This window comes from Mus caroli, chromosome 18 (genome assembly GCF_900094665.2).
Source record: "Mus caroli chromosome 18, CAROLI_EIJ_v1.1, whole genome shotgun sequence".
Taxonomy (NCBI): Eukaryota; Metazoa; Chordata; class Mammalia; order Rodentia; family Muridae; genus Mus; species Mus caroli.
The window spans coordinates 70,233,497-70,250,251 of NC_034587.1; the positions used below are offsets into that span (position 1 = coordinate 70,233,497).

A 16,755-nucleotide genomic window follows, 5' to 3' on the forward strand; every position below is an offset into this window, starting at 1 on the left:
TGTAGACCAGGCTGGCCTCAAACTCAGAAATCCACCTGCCTCTGCCTCCCAAGTGCTGGGATTAAAGGCATGCACCACCACTGCCTGGCCTCTGTCTTTCTTTTAAAGACTCATTTATTTTTATTTTATGTGCATGAGTGTTTTTCTGGAGAGGATGTCTTGCTATGCAATCCTGGCTGACCTACATTTCCTATGTGGCCTAAACAGGCCTCAAACTCATGATAATTCTCCTGCCTCAGCCTCCAAGTGTAGGGTCATGGGCCTGTATGACCACACATGGTTTCACATGTTCTTTAGAATTTTTTTTAAAGCCTTATTCAAAGATATATTCTAGAAACAGAGGATAGAAGGTGGGCACTCGTGCAGAAGGTGAGCTCTGAGACACTTTACTACAGAGATCAAGAAGTGAGGATGGAGTCCGGAGAGATGGCTCAGGGGATAAGAGCACTGACTGTTCTTCCCAAGGTCCTGAGTTCAAATCTCAGCAACCACATGGTGGCTCACAACCACCTGTAATGGGATCTGACGCCCTCTTCTGGTGTTTCTGAAGTCAGCTACAGTGTGCTTATTTATAATAATAATCTTTGGGCTGGAGCGAGCAGAGTTGACTGGAGTGAGTGGGGTTGACTGGAGCAAGCAGAGGTTCTAAATTCAATTTCCCACAACCACATGAAGGCTCACAACCATCTGTATAGCTACAGTGTACTCATATACATAAAATATATAAATAAATCTTTAGGTGAGGACAGGAAACTGTAAGGGAGGACCATATTGATTCTGGTGGACAAACGCAATGACAGTGAATTCTATTCTTACCAAGTGACAATCTAGTCGGTGAATACTAATTACGTAATCAAGACTTTTCTACTCACAGTTTTGAATACTCAATCAATCTAGGCAGAACACGGAAACTGATGGATCACCACACACTTGCTGAAGAACTCCACAGAGCAGAAATAGCAAGTGAGCATTACCAAGAGTGGAATAAATTCAAAGCTCAACATTAGCATAGTTTTCCCTCTTCACCTGGCAAGCTGATGAGAATGTAATCCGTGGTACTGGAGAGACAACTCAGTGCTTCAGGCAGCCTGTTGTACAACCATGAGGACCCGAGTCTGGATCCCAGAACCCACATAAAAAGCCAGGCAGGGTCTTGTGTGCACTTGTAACCACAGCACTGGTTTATAGGCATGGAGACAAAATCGTGGGGGTTTGCTGGCTGCCATACTTGCTGAAAGAACACGAGCTCCAGGTTCAGAAAGAGACCACACCTCAAGAATAAGGCAGAGAGCAGTAAAGGATACAGATGTCCTCCTCTGCATCTGTGTGCTCACATTCATACACATATGCGCGCACACACCAAACACGAAAACGTAAACTTCTAACCAAACCCTTTGTTGCATCAGGTAAAGCTAATGACTCAGGAGAACAAGGCAGACAGGCCTGCAGGGCAGGAGAGGATCAGAAGGAAGGTGTGAGTTCTGCTGATGGATCACACTGGGAAAGCCACACCTACAGACAATTTAGAAGGTCCACGATAAAGGGATAAGCCTACTGACTGTATCCACAAGAAAAAGGGTAAATACCTGACCGCAGTTATATTCCAGAGTGTGGTGCAAAGGTATAACCGAGCTGACAACCACAGCCTTCTGTCCCTCTGTCCATTTATAGAACATGCACCGTATTATCTCTATAATCAAACCTAACTGTATGATGTCACTTTCAAAGAAAACAGAGCAGGCTAGAATTCCTGAATCCCTTGTTTCCCTTGACATTTCACACTTCAGGAAATGCTATCCTTTACGTGGACTTTAAACTCCTAAAGAATTCCATGGACATGCTCTTTTATTACTTTATGTCATCTGGATATTTTGTCTGGGTCTATGCTTTGCAGCACTTTTATGCATGGTTGACAAAAGTCAAGCAAAGCCATCAGCTTCCCTGGAACTGGAGCCACCATGAGGGTGTGCTGGAAATCAAACCAGGTTCTCTGGAAAAGCCCCTGGTGCTCTGAGTCAGTCCTCTGAAATATTTTTTACGCAATTAACGATGGATCTATAACGTCTGTAATGAAGGCATTTACCTGGGAAAATATATGCATTGTTTCCTTGGCCTGGGGTGAAGACTCGTCCATCCTGGAGTTTCACTGGCTCAAATGGGCTGCCACTGGCAAACAGACACCTGCCCTGTTAGTGACATAAAATAATCTAAATTTTTCTGGCACTTATTCAGGAAAATTCATAAAACGTTAGACAACTACATTACCTGGAAACAAGAAATCATTTACTACATAACAATCCTGTAAATTCTTTTACTGAAATGAGGCTCTCTTTAAACCCTAACATTTCTACTCCGTTTATAAAAGCACAGCTGGTAATAAATAGCATCTCAAATAAGAAGGACTCATCAGCAATGTGAACCTCATAAGTGAAGTGAAAAATAGTAAAATGAATTTGCTACCATCTATGGAACATCTGCTCAGCTAGCTCTGTGTTGGGTGCTTTCTTTGTGGTGTTCAGGTCGTTTACCTTTCCTGAAAACCTGTTTTGACTGGTACTACCTTCTGCTCGCTGTAACAAGGCAAAACAAAAGGTGTGGGAACAACTATGCTGCCGGCTCAGGTAAGCATCCTGAGCACAACTCCATACGCTGAGTCATTCCCACGCCCGCACGCTCAGATCTCATGACAGTAGCGATCCCATTCTGCACGCCAGCTCTAACTGGCTACTGAAATATAAAGACATTCTTCAGTCACTTCAACCCCGGTTGTTCAGGAGGCTGAGGCAAAAAGATAGCAGGGTTCAAGGGCAACCTGAACAACACTGAAAGTGTTTTTCTCACTGAGCAGCAGAGGGTGGTAGAGCAAGTCTTTTCTCCCCTCAACGGAGGGGCACTACAAACTTAAAAGGCAAACACAAAACAACACCAGTGTTTTGTGTGGCAGGGAGAAGGTATCTATAAGCTTTGATTCAATGGCTCCACGCTTTTTATTCTGTAAGGCTTCAAAGTTACAAAGCTGTGGAGAGATGCACATCCGAAGAGTTTCACACTTGGTGCCTGGTTACACAGTAAGGTAAAGCGGAGGACCTGTGGCAGGCTTTTCCTTCCTTCCACATGGAACCTGCAGGCTGAACTCAGAACACTAATCTCGGGGTCAGGGCCTGCTGACCAATGGCTGCTGAGCCATTCCCGCAGCCTCAAGTCTGCACTCCAAACTGACCGATTACAGTTTATCTAACGATTCTCCTTCGAGAATTTTATTCCTTCCAAAGATGTCTATTTAGTTCAGTAATATTACTCAGCACAATAATATTCAGAAATAAATTTCTCAAATACCTGAGCAGTATTACTTTACTACTTTATAAAACATTTTACACACACACACACATATACACATACACACACACATATATATATATATACACACACATACACACACACATATATATATACACACACACATGTCTACATACATGCAAATAAGTTATACATAATTTTATTTGAAAATGTCAGAGCTAATGATATATTGGATCTGAGCCTTATATTCACTGTGCAAGAGAAAGGCTTAATTTGGAGAACGACAGCCATCACCATTTTACCCATATAAAACTAGGTAAACTATACCCAATAACCTGGCAGATAGGATAAGCAATGACGCTAATGATGATAATAAGAACGGTAAAGCTTAAGAACAAATTTTAGAAAACAATGAAAGCTTTATGTGTGTGTGTTTGGCTGCACGCGTGTCTGCGCACCCTGTGCTGCCCGGTGCCTGGGAAGGGTGGAAAGGAAGAGATGAGTTGGAAAAACTCTTTATGTTGATTTATGACTAACTTAAAAAGAAAGGATTTCAATCAGTATGAAAGGTCTATATCATTATCTCTAATATATTCACAAGAATTTACTTTTTCCTAACAGTAGCGACAGGAAAGCAGAAGGAGATAAACACTCTGTAACAATGAGAAAAAGAAGTGCTAAGGAAGTCTGCAACAGGGACCCAAGTCCGAAACCTTCCCTACATTCTGCCGGCCCAGTGACACGCTGGGCTGTACCACACTCAGGTCTCCTCTGGTGACTGTAAGGAGGAAGCACTAAGAAATGTTTCAAGTGTTACAAGAAGCAGGGTGTCAGTCACCATGGCAATGGTATTAAGGACTGGGAGACAGGAAGACGAAGGCTCCTGAGACTCACACGTGACGCCAGCAGCAAAGGTGTGGGTGAGATCCCCAGCAGCAGAGCTTTGACACTGAAGTGCAGGGAGCAGGAACCATAAAAGCTGCTAAGAAATTCTTCAGGGCGGATTTATACCCAAAGAGCTGCCCAGCTGGAAGGGGTGAGGACAGGATAGAACTCTAGACCTTACCTGATAAGCCAAGTGAGTTATGACGATCAAATCCAGCCTAACAGCCATTGGAGAAGTAAAGGCCCCAAGTAAGATAGGCTCACCCCAAGCCTCCCGTAACTTACAACCAGCCATCCACATCACCCAGCACTCAGATATACAAGCCAGCAAACACTACGTTTAGAAGAGAATTAAAAACTAATTACTAAGGAGGGAGGGAGGGAAGTAATAAAAATGGATTTACAGAAAGTGAGACTTTGTTACAGTCAGAAACTTTAACTAGAATTCACATATTCAAGAAAGTAAATAAAATGACAAAAAATGTCAACAGTCAGATATGGTGGCTAGCGCTGGCCTGTAATCCCAGCATCTGAGAAGTTGAAGCAGGAGATACTACGGTTCAAACCCAGGCTACATACACAGCAGGACTTTGTTTCAAAACAAACAACAAATCCACAAAGGGAAAAAGATATTCAGAAGAAAGCTGAAGGCTAGGGTAGGGAATAAACTAAGTACTAAACATTACAACTGGAGGGGCAGTGAGAGGGACCGGTGGTCGCTGTGTCTACTGCCAAGCCTGAATTTGATAAAGAAAAGTAGCTCCCCAGGTTGTCCTCCGACCAACACATACACAATACGTTGTGTGGCATGTGTGTGCCCACACTCATATACACAGAATAAATAAACATGTTTTAAGTTTAAATATGGCACAGTACTATTTATAACTATACATTTTAATCACTTATTTGTTTACTGGTCAGGGATGTACGAGCTCCTATCAGTGCACACAGGTAGCGCTAAGAAGACAACTTGTGGAAGTCGGTTCTCTCCTCCCACCACATGGCTTCTGGAAGCTGAACAAGGTTGCCAGGGCCAGTGCAGAAGCCTTTCCCTGCTGAGCCGTCTTACTAGCACCTGTATGCTATTTAAGACTCAACTTCTGAGAGATCTGTTTACAATCAATATCCAAGATCTTTAAAATCATCCGAGGACATATCAAAGAAACTAGATTACCAGTGACTTATTACTGGAGAGAATATTAAAGACTTACTACATTCCTTATTCTTGAGAGTATAACCCAACAATTGTAGTCACATATTCAAGAAGTTACATGAGAATTTGACACACCATGGTAAACAGAACTGTAAAACTCACTTCCTAGGGCCTAGGAATATAGCTTAGTGGTAGCTTGCTTGCCTAAATGTGTATATCTGCAAGGCTATAGTAGGTTCATTACACAGAACAAAAACCCAAAAGCTCCCAATTCCCGAAGTCACTCTGATGACCTACAAGGAGGCAAGAAGTGATTCCACGGTCGACAGTGGAGGCTAAAACACCATCCGGCAGAGCACGGGGAAGCCCCCTACATGACGGCACAGAAGCTGGGGTCTGGAGCTGAAATGCTCTACAACAGCGTCAAAGGCCCCAGAGCACTGACCTGCTACCAGGCTGGGGGGAAGTAAAAAATCCATTCCAGACAGCCATTGGTTTAAAAACAAGATAAAGGCAGCCCTAGAAAGGCAAAAGCTGATGGCCAAGGTATCCAAGGCAAGTAAAAGGATGGTTTATAGAATAAGGGCAAGAAAGCAGAGTTTCCGATTATCTTGAAGTTTTATGACTGAAAAGTACATAAGAACTAAAGCTAAGAACCCAAGGACAGAACGGCAGAGTAGGAAAGTGACCACCAAGTGGAAGGACTGAGGCAGTCAGACCGAGGCAGAGCTAAGTGGGCAGCACACACAAAAACACAAACACTCAACACTGGCAATCGAGTCTCACAACAGAGAACGTGGCCAAAGCCGAGACACCAGGCCTGTTTCCAAAACCAAAGCTAACCTCTCAGCAGTCAGTTATCAACTACAGACTCAGGAGTACTCTAGTCTCCAGGGAGGACCAATAAGTCATATGTGGGTTCAAACCCAGAGGAATGGTGTCAAGACACAATCCAGAAAACAACCAACTATTTTTAAAGTACTACAGCAACTCCCAGTTCTTAATTCCAACTGGGGTGAAAATGCCCTTCAAAATGCAGGTAAAATATGGCATCATGGGAATTCTTCAGATTCATACTTAAGAAGGCCTTCTGGGAGGAGGAAAACCAGGCAGGAGGGATGGCCACAGAAAAACAGAGAAGCAAGCAAGCTAACAAAACAAAATGTAAATGTAGGCACATCTAAATGGATAGTTTCTATATACAAAGAATTAAGAAAAAAAGAAGCATATTTGGTTTCAAAATACACAGAAAAGCACTAGGGGCTTAGCCCAGAGCTGAGCGAGCCAGTGAGCAGTAGCCGGCATTCAGTAACTCTCTCAGAACTGACACACTTACAGCAGACTTGGTGACTCACTGCCATCTCCACTCAAACACTAACGAACTGAGTGTGCAAGAACGTGCAACCAACAAGCCAACGAGACAGAACCAACTTGCACGATTCTCACTGATGATACATACCTCTGTGAGCGTGTACGCGTCCTCGGCTGTGCACTCGGCCTGGGCCGTAGGATTACTTAGAGCAAATATTATAGGCCTCTCATTGATAGAGGCCATGGCTTTGATTACACCGTGAGTAAAAAGTGGGCCGGCACCTGCCACTCCTGCAATAAAGAAAGGAAAAAAAAATAACTTCAGCACAGATATAACAAACCGGTTCTCACGAACAGTGTTTCTACAAAACATTTACCACAAGGAAACCACGGGTATCGGTACAAAGATGGACTTTGTATTGCTGAGAGATGACTAGGAGAGCACAGCTTCAGATATGAACAGGCAAACAATGAAATGTTGGAAATTCTCACTTACACATTTATTGTCTAGCACACACCGTAAATTCTAGGGCAAACTGTCCAGCGTGTGAGAATCTACATCATGCTAACCAGTGACAAGGTTCACAGTGCTGTGTGAGTGTCTACTTATCTGAGTGACCCCAAAGAACCCACGAGAGAGGCCAGACAGCAGCTGCCAGGGATAGGGGGAGCGCCACGTTATTCAACGTAGAGTTGCCGGTAATGGAAATTCTATAGATATAGTTAACATCCTGACTGCAGCTGGAAATTCTTAAGTGATATTCTTAATTTTTTTTTTTTTTTTTTTTGGTTTTTCGAGACAGGATTTCTCTGTATAGCCCTGGCTGTCCTAGAACTCACTTTTGTAGACCAGACTGGCCTCAAACTCAGAAATAGGTACTCTTAAGTGGCCAGAAGACTGTCCTGACTAAACCTTTTCCAAGCCCTCACCATGTCCCAGATACTAAATTAGACCACTAGGTATAAAAATAAACATAGGAGCTGGGTGTGGTAGTGCACACCTTTAACTGCAACACTCAGGAGGCAGAGGTAGGCAAATCTCTATGAGTTTAAGGCCAGCGTGGCCTACATAGTGAAACCTCATAAAAACAAACAAACACAAAACAAAACAAAAGCTGGATGTAGGGACTGGGGATTTAGCTGAGAAGCAGATCACTTGCCAAGCAAACACAAAACCCTAGGCTTGGTCTCCTGCACTAAGAAAGAAAAAAGAATGTAATACAGCCAGATTATAGGCAACAAAAGAATAAACCAGAATTTTTTCTTCAGCAAGTTGTTAAAGACAAATTGTACAGGGTTGTGAAAGATCTGTGTGAAGGGAGGAACACTCAGGCCTCGGTGGGATCTGGAGGTAACGAAATGTGGCCTTTGCTGAGAACGGTTCCTCGCCTTCTTTCTGTTTTCTTGCTCCCCTGGAGATAGACACACGAGTGACTACATTCTCAGATTTCCATACCAACTTTTAAGAGAAGTGATGTAGAAAACCCTGTAAGATATTCTTGGTGTGTGTGCATGCGCGAGTGTGTGTGTGTGTGTGTGTATGTGTGTGTGTCTATGTGAGAGAAAACAGACATTTTTCTGAGCATAGGAACGCATTGTGAAGATTTTATAGTTAAACATTAAACAGAGTTCCTACATGAAAACTACTAGAAGCTCATGACTGTGAACTCAAAAGCTACAGCTACAGAGAATCCAACAGCCCTGCATCTGTGCTAAGAACTCAGCGCTGTGTCAGCACAGATGTCCGCAACAAGTGTCGACATCAGGAAACACATGGAAAGTTTCCACTTTGAAATTCTCATTCTGCACTGTATTTTCCTGGTATAGTCTGTCAAATGACCTTGGCCTTTTAAAGTTGAGTTCAACAGTCACAACAACTCTAGAAGCAAAACACCATAAAGAGCCAGGCTTGTAGCCCCAGCAACTTGGGAGACTCAGGCGGGACACACGCTGGAGCCCAGATGTTCAAAGCCAGTTTACAGGAGAGCAAAGCAGCTTCCGTGTAGTTACATTCACTACTCACATGTGTGAGTCTATATGTGTGAGTCTGGGGCACCCCGCGACAGAGTACGTGTGGTGAGGACAACATGTGGCAGATGCTCTGCTCCTGCCAAGTGGGCCCTAGGGACTCAACTCATATCATCAAACTTCCAGCAGCAAGCACCGCTATCTGCTGAGCCGTCTCGCTGGCCTCATTTCCAGAATTTTAGGTGTTTCACTGTGTAGCCCAAACTGGCCCTGAATTCATAATCTTGGCTTAGTCTCTGTTGTGTTGAGATTACAAGTGTGCACCACATGCCTCGCATGGAATCCTGTCCCTTAAAACCTTTATGCAGAGAAGTCCAATATTTTGAGCCATCTATCTGTGAGGTTCTGTACAGAGACTCAATACATGGACATTTTCAATACAGGGCAACAGTGCGGAAGGAAACAAAGCCGTGCACAGACTGAGCACGTGCACCTGTCTGCATCGTTCCCAACAATACCGCGGAAGAACCACTCACACAGCACTCACACAGCAAGCCACTAGAGGTGCACGCAGGTGCACTGCAAGACGTGCACGGGTTATGCACAGCCCTACCCCTCTGAGCACAGGGGACTTAGGCGTACCAGACTTGGGTGTGTCCGGTGGGCTGTCCCACCAGTCTCTAACACACCGATAGAGACCACCTGCATACGCTGAAGGCGAGGTAGAAATGCAGCAACTTGCTTTAGTAATCCTACATGCGAGTTATGGCTGACAGTTAAAGAACAGGATTACGTATGAACCTCTTCACTCACCGATTATAACTGAAGGCTTGAGTTTATTTACTGCATCTTCAAAGGTCGCGGGTACGCTCTCTGGGGCCGCATGGGCATATGGCTCCTGGTTACTATCTATGCTAGCAGTCCGCCCCTGTGGGTGTTGATAAAGTACAGTGTCAGTAAGGGCATATTAAAGATAAACTGAACATATGAACTGTCTACTAGATAGATTTTGTCCTTGTACCACTAATGTCTTTGGTTTACTTTTCTCTTCACCTCTATCTGCTAACTCTAACTTTACAGACTTCAAACACAGTTCATCAAATCAATTCTGTCCAGAAACATTGCAGTGCCTCTCAAAAACTCATCCTCCTAAAATCCATATTTACAGTTAATAATCTTTAGTATTTTAAGAATGCAATATAGCAATATACAAGTATTATAAATTTGCCCACCATATGTGAAGACCACAGCCTAACAAACTTATGAACAGCCACATCAAACTGTTTTGTTTTGTTTTGTTTTGTTTTGTTTTGTTTTGTTGGTACTAGAAAAAGAACCCCAGGGCTTGAACATACTAGTCAAACGCTTTACTGTTGTTAAGGCCAACTCTCCAACTGCCCTCTCCCTAGGGTACCTAGCCTCAGCTGGTCTAAAGCTCACTACGGAGTTAAAGCCCTGCCCCACCTCCCCATCTCTAATTAAAGGAGGCTACGACTAATACTGGCTTCTTACGCTGTCTTGGCATCATCCCAGCTCTGGAGAGTGGGAATTTAGGGGGACACTCAGTGTCTGCAAAAGGATGACAGGTTTAGGATCACTAGAAGAGATTTGAAATCCCAAGGCCCACAGCCAAGCTACCTATACATTCTAAAGAACAGAGCAAAGAAATGCTTTGAGGTTGGAGGTAAACAGGAATTCTTGGCTGTGGGGGGAAGCTGTTGTATCCACCACCAAGATGGCAGTCATTTTATACCCAGACCCTTGATGAAAACCAGGTAAAGGTCTACAAAGTGAAGGTCTGAGCTGTCTGTCAGCGGAGACATACTCCCCTCTAGGTAAGAACGTGACTTCACAATCCTTCACTATGTGTAGAAACATATGCTAGCAAACACTTGAGGCACAGCGCCGTGGGGACAGCTTCACGAGTCAGAGTCTGGACTCTATACTCAGGCAACACGCTTAGGTTTGGATTCTGCCTCCGTCTCTTTGAAACTGATGACTTTGAAAAGGCAAAATCTCTGTTCATTAAAAAAAAAAAATCCTCTGCAGCAAGCGCTCTTAACCACTGAGCCACCCCTCCAGCCCTCAACGATCATTTTAAACTTGTTTCTGTGGTTATAAAATTTCGTAAGAAAAAAAAAAAAGGAGCTAAAAGAATTTCATAAGGAAAACAGAAACGAGATAAAAACACAATGTCCACTCCCACCCACCCCTCAGCCCCCTAGCCTCCCAGCCTCCCAGCCTAAGGATGTGAGTTTTGACAGGACTAATAACATCTAATGTTATCCCGGTATCTGATTATTGACATGAACAGAAAAGAGCCAGGATGAGAGCCGTATCCATGCTCCATATATATAAATGTATGTGGAGATAGCATGCAGTATACATGTGAATGGGAAGGAAATGTCCTGTCATTAGATTATGGTGTAGACATGGGAAACTAGAATAGCAGTCAACCTGGATAAATGGAACACATCCGTAATTTACGCCCTATACGTAATATACGTTAGCTAATTAGTACAAGTAACAATGCAAAGGACTGCAGGCAGGCTCAGGAGGGAAGATCCTCCTTCACGTGGACTAACACCGGGGATCAGGACTTAAACATTACAGGATCTAGGAGTTTCTGCTCAAACATTAAATAGATGTATTGCTAATAGCTTATGCAGGATGTTGAATTCCAATTCAAGACTTAGTTTGAGGGTGCAGCCCAGTGGTAGGATGTTTATGTTTGACTAGCATGCACATAAAGCCTTGGGATCAATCCTTAGTACCACACAACATTTCAGTTTAAAAGAGTTAAACACAATCAGACATAGTAATTATTCCATCTCCTAAGAGCCTGAGCACAATGCTAGAGAGTGTGTCTTGGTAGCAAGCAGATTATGATTTAAGTATGAACTAAAAAAAAAAAAAGACAGTGTATCTGCAATTGCCAGTTTCTACAACAACCTTAGATCACTTGATAAAAGTCTAAATGAGGAGCTGTTTAGACCAGGCTGGCCTTTGGGCATGCATGCCTAGGGGGAGTTAGACACATGTGTGAAGGGTGTGTGTGTGTGAGGTGGTATCTGGATTGCCTTAATTAGGCTTAGATGGACAGCCTGCCCTGACTGTGGATGACTGCATCTCACTGCCTAGGCCTTGACGATGGAAGCTAGCCGAGAGCAAGCACGCATACCTACCTTTACTCTCTCCGCTCTTGCCTGTGCAGTGACAGTTTCAGTTTCTTGACTTCCCCATAGCAATAGATTATAATCACAACTATAAGCCAAGTGAGCCCCGTCTCCTCTCCCCTGCATTACTTTTGGTCAGGGTCATTTTACACAGCCACAAAACTGAGAGCAGGCCAGCCAGCCAGCCAGGCGGGGTGACTGTGCTGGGGACGCAGTGGACGCCGGCTCCTGCACACTGCCAGGTCAGTGAGGGGTAGGATGGCAAGAGAGTGTGCTGTCAATGCCCAACTCCAACACCACAGCCAGAGGCTCGGCTGCTTCTCCAGGTTCTGCACCCTTACCTTAACCAGCAAGCCACTCTTGTCGAACATCCAGATCTTTCTCTGCGCCTCCTCTTCTGAGAGACCATTTTCCATCATTGATACAACTATGAGATTGGCAATTCCAAGTGCAGCCTGCCCAGTAAACACATTTAAAAATCAAGACTAGATTATGAGGGGACGCCCATGTGCTTTGTTCTCCCTGTAGAAATTATACGTAAGTAGATCCTTTGTCAGTCTCTCTGAACACAAATTACTTATTTTATAAGAGGTCAAGATTCTCGTACCATTTCAGTGAATTCTAAATTCCTTGTCATCTTCAATAAGCACCAATGCGCTGTCTTACTTTCATTTCAGACGCTTCCTTTCTATAGCCCTGGCTGTCCTGGAACTCACTCTGTAGTCCAGGCTGGCCTAAAACTCACTTCTGCCTCTGCCCACTGAGTGCAATAGGATGAAAGGCATGACCACTACCCCTGGCCAGTCATACTTTACAAAAGAAAACAGAGCATTTCCTTTAAATTGTAAAAAGGTTTAAAAACTTACTTCTCCTGCTCCAAGAAATAAGATTTTGTGTTCTGAGACTGGTTTATTAATAACTCTTTGGGCCGCAAGAAGACCAGACAGAGCAACTGCAGCTGTCCCTGTAGGAAAACCCGACATTTTAAAAATGAAACAAACAAAACACACATTATAAACGCTTAGAAGGTGGGGGGAAGCCTTTCATTTTAGCTTTACCTTGAATGTCATCATTGAAGGTACAGTATTTTTGTTGATATTTTCTTAAGAACCTGAATGCATTATGATTTCCAAAGTCTTCAAACTGAATGAGTGTGTTCCGGCCGTATCTAGAAACATCAAAGTCTTAATAACTTTGTTGAAAGCATCACTACTACACAGATTTCCCATTTACTGTTTCTATGACTGGAATCTGAGAGTTAGTTATTATACTAGCTCAAGGCCATGAGTTTCAGAGCTTGTGAAAGTCTACAGCCAGACTGCAGACGCCTGTTATTTCAAGGACACGGCAGCACAAATGAGCCTGTGGCCACTGCCTATATAAACTATTTCCAGAGGCCCAGGAGGGTGTCCATTGCATACGAGTACTTAGCCCCCAAAAAGGACTCTCTACAAATTAGAGAGTGAACCTCTGAAATGGATGTGTCTGGTTATATAACAGGAAGATGTATTAAGTAAAAAACATCTGCCAGCTGAGGGCTTTCTTGGTGAACAGTGGTAAGAAGGGAAGGCCACGGCAGGTATGGAGGCACACATGTGCACTAACGCAGAGAGGCCAAGGCAGGAGGACCACAGGTTTGAGGCCAGTCTAAAAAACACAGGGGAGACTGACTCAGACAAACAAACCACGGAAAAGAAAAGGCAGAAAAGATTTGAAAGGCAGTTTCACTGAGTCTGCACCTGGGAAATGAAGACGCAGCAGAGAGGGGAGTTAACCAAGACCTTGTACTTTCAGTAGCCAGTGTATTCACATTTGAAGGACAAGGAGAAGCTGGCTAAGTCAAGTAGGGGACAAGGGACTTGTGTCTCATGTTGACTTCCTAAAGGCTGTAGAGGGAAGAATTCACCAAGATATCCTGCTGGTGGTGTCATGTGCATGTGAGGAGATGACAGAAGCAATGACACAGGAAAATGAAGCACATGCCATGAGAACAAACAGACTGCTGAGTGAGGAGCCAGTTCACTGCTAAGGCAGTGCCACAGCTAAGAAAACGCCACCTTGTCCGGGGAAGGCAAGTGAAGGAGGAAGGACCAGAGGACAGCGTGTAAGAAGACAAGCAGTTCAGCCCTGAATCTGCCATCGTCTTTACCTAGAGTAAGGAACTCATCTCTGAGTATTTTGTTGCCTGTAATTTTAAAAGCTGAGTTTGCAAGATGGCTTCCAGAATTTTATCCCCTCTGGTCAAAGTGCTTGCCCATTAATCGTGAGGACTGAGTCCAAATACCAAGAATAAGAGCTGGATCCAGTGAGCATATGTAACCCAGCGCTCTTACAGGGTCACAGAATGCAGCGCAGTGGTCTCTGGAAGCTTGGGAGCCGGCTAGCAGCTTAAAGAGTATGTTAGATAAGAGTGTACAGTAGAAAAACACTAAGAAGATCCCGATTCAAGGTACAAGTAGGGATGGACACCAGAGGTTGGCACATGGGTCATAAATAGAGATGCACATCCATGCATGAGACACACACACACACACACCACAGACAGGCCATAAAGATGAAGAACCTGGATTTTAATCTGTGGCTATAGAAAACCATTGCAAAAAACTACGTAAGACAATGCCTATTTTATACGGTTAATCCTAGTGTTAGATGGAAATTAACTAGAGAGAAGCTGGGGAAGGGTTTATAGGAAGCCGGGAGAGTTGAAAGAAGACTGTGGTAACAGAAGACACACACTTACGCGCCTGATACTGAGGAAGCCCTGATGGCGCGGGTGGCTGGTAAAGAAGAGCCACAAACAGCACCAAGATTCAAGAGCTGGCAATGGGTGAACACTACTGCCACTGTTAGCACTTGGGAATACAGAGGGCAGGCTGTTTGGAAAGAATTCCATTTGAGATAGAAACAGGATGTGGTAATGGAATTTCTCAAGGCAGGATAGCCTAGCAGCTGGGAGTGTGGGGGCCACACGGGTGCTTTGTGTCACATGTATGAAGGCCACAAGTTATGAATAAGACTACATGCAAGAACTGACAGTCTAGCTCAGTCATTCAGGTGCTTGTCTGGCGTGTATGAGGTCCTGAATTCCACTCCCAGGACAGTGTGCCATAAATATATGCATAAAGGATCCATTATGCATAATGCGTAAACATATGCATTAGAGGATCCATTCACTAGGGTCCAGGTAAAGTGCTTGCCAAGCGAGCCTGGCAACCTGTGTTCAACCTACAGAAAGGTAGATGGAGACAACAGTCCCCACAAAGATGTCCTCAGATCTCCCCATGCGCATAGTAACACAGATGGACACACCTCCAGGACATAAATAAGCAGGTAGGTAAAGAAATAAATAAATAGGTCCAAGAAAACAGGCCCAAATCAGATGTCAGAGCTGCAGGAGAGCTCTGGTGGGGTGGTGGGAATGAGGCTGGCCATGGAAGACTTATGGGAGGAATGCACTGTAAGGGTTATGGAGCGGTGAATGCAGACTTCCTTCCAGATATCAGGTAATCCCAGCCAGCGATGCAGAACAGAAGCGCGTTATCACTGGGCATGAAAAGGCCCTCAGTTTAACCCTTCCCTTACAGAGGTTCTTTCATACCCGTCGGCTTCATAGGATACCTGTCAGTAATCGCCTTCATAAACTCGTCCATCAGATCATCATAGAGCTGGGAACGATCTCGCTTCTGATACAAGCCCATATAAAACGGATCTTTTAATAGTGCCTATATAAGAAACCGAATGCAAAAATAAAGTCTTTTGTTCCATTTGTTTACATTAAACATATAAAGTCTTTAAGAAACTTAATAGACTTAACTCACTGTTATTTACATAAACATTAAAAGCCAAGCTTAAGAAAAAGATTAACATCTAAAATTATAAGCTCTTTCCCCCTTAACAAATCATCTGCAAACAGGGGTGGGTGGGGAAGGGGAGAGATGCACTCACCATGTTATCAGTGCCCACGTCGATGCACACAGGCAGGCACTTCTCGGGCTGTATCCCTGCACAGGCTGTATACAGACACAGTTTCCCTACTGGAATCCCCATTCCATAGACACCCAGATCGCCAAGCCCCAGGATCCTCTCTCCATCAGTCACCACAACAGCCTTTATCACAAACAAAGTAAAACAAAACGTGAGTTCAGAACTGCCAAAGTAGGAGAGTGATGAAGTGACTTTTTAAAAGGATGGGCTCTTTGGCTATATTTCTACTCTCACTTACAGAGGAAGAGCCATTAGTGTAATTCCCAGTATCACCCAGGGAGCATAATCAAACTAGGCTGCCGCCTCTGATGAGGAATTAAAGGAGAATTAATTAGAGGGGTTTTCCAGCTGACTTTGGATTGGAAACACAATGAGGGACAAATGCAAGTACTGTTTCCATAAATTAAACATGGGAGAATTAAATTAAAGTCTGAGGTTACCACAATAAAAAGTCTAGAAATAAATAGTGTGCCCTACTAACCTAGGACAGTCAGAAAAACCTTAGCAACAGTAGGGAGAAAACAACATAGATTTGTAAAATACAAATACCTACACATGAGGTTGAAAAACAATACTGTAAATTTAGTTATTTTACCAAGTTTTTCTGAACTCATGATTTTGGAAGGATGGAGGAAAAGGAGGAAATTTAGCACAAGCTGGCCTATTCGAAAGATCACGTGATCCTCCTGCTTCCACTTTGGAAAAGTGCTGGCCCTGCCCCTGGCTGAACTCATGGTTCATCATGGTTTACTCTGGTAAAGAAGACAGGCATAATAAAGGCAGTAAGACTGCTATAGTGACAAGCACAAAGCTACCCAAAGATCTTTGAAAAGGTTATTCCATTTGCCTCATGAAATAGTTACACTGATCCTGGCTTCTATTTTTTTGTATTTGCTACATTAAAACATTAAAAACTCTTTTTACAGTGTGGTATTTGCCAAGGATCTAAATCTACCTTAGTCAGAGAGAGAGAGAGAGAGA

General features: G+C 43.7%; 1 protein-coding gene across 1 annotated transcript in view; it reads right to left on the minus strand.

Moving 5' to 3' along the window:
* Me2 (malic enzyme 2) overlaps positions 1 to 16,755 on the minus strand; it is a 44,836-nt gene that overhangs the window by 8,259 nt on the left and 19,822 nt on the right. Inside the window, exons 6-13 of the mRNA XM_021150383.2 lie at positions 15,736 to 15,897; positions 15,409 to 15,512; positions 12,849 to 12,958; positions 12,657 to 12,754; positions 12,132 to 12,245; positions 9,428 to 9,542; positions 6,795 to 6,937; positions 2,084 to 2,186 (exon numbers count right to left, since the gene is read on the minus strand). Coding sequence (XP_021006042.1) covers positions 2,084 to 2,186; positions 6,795 to 6,937; positions 9,428 to 9,542; positions 12,132 to 12,245; positions 12,657 to 12,754; positions 12,849 to 12,958; positions 15,409 to 15,512; positions 15,736 to 15,897 — 949 coding nt within the window. The remainder of the gene's footprint in view (positions 1 to 2,083; positions 2,187 to 6,794; positions 6,938 to 9,427; positions 9,543 to 12,131; positions 12,246 to 12,656; positions 12,755 to 12,848; positions 12,959 to 15,408; positions 15,513 to 15,735; positions 15,898 to 16,755) is intronic.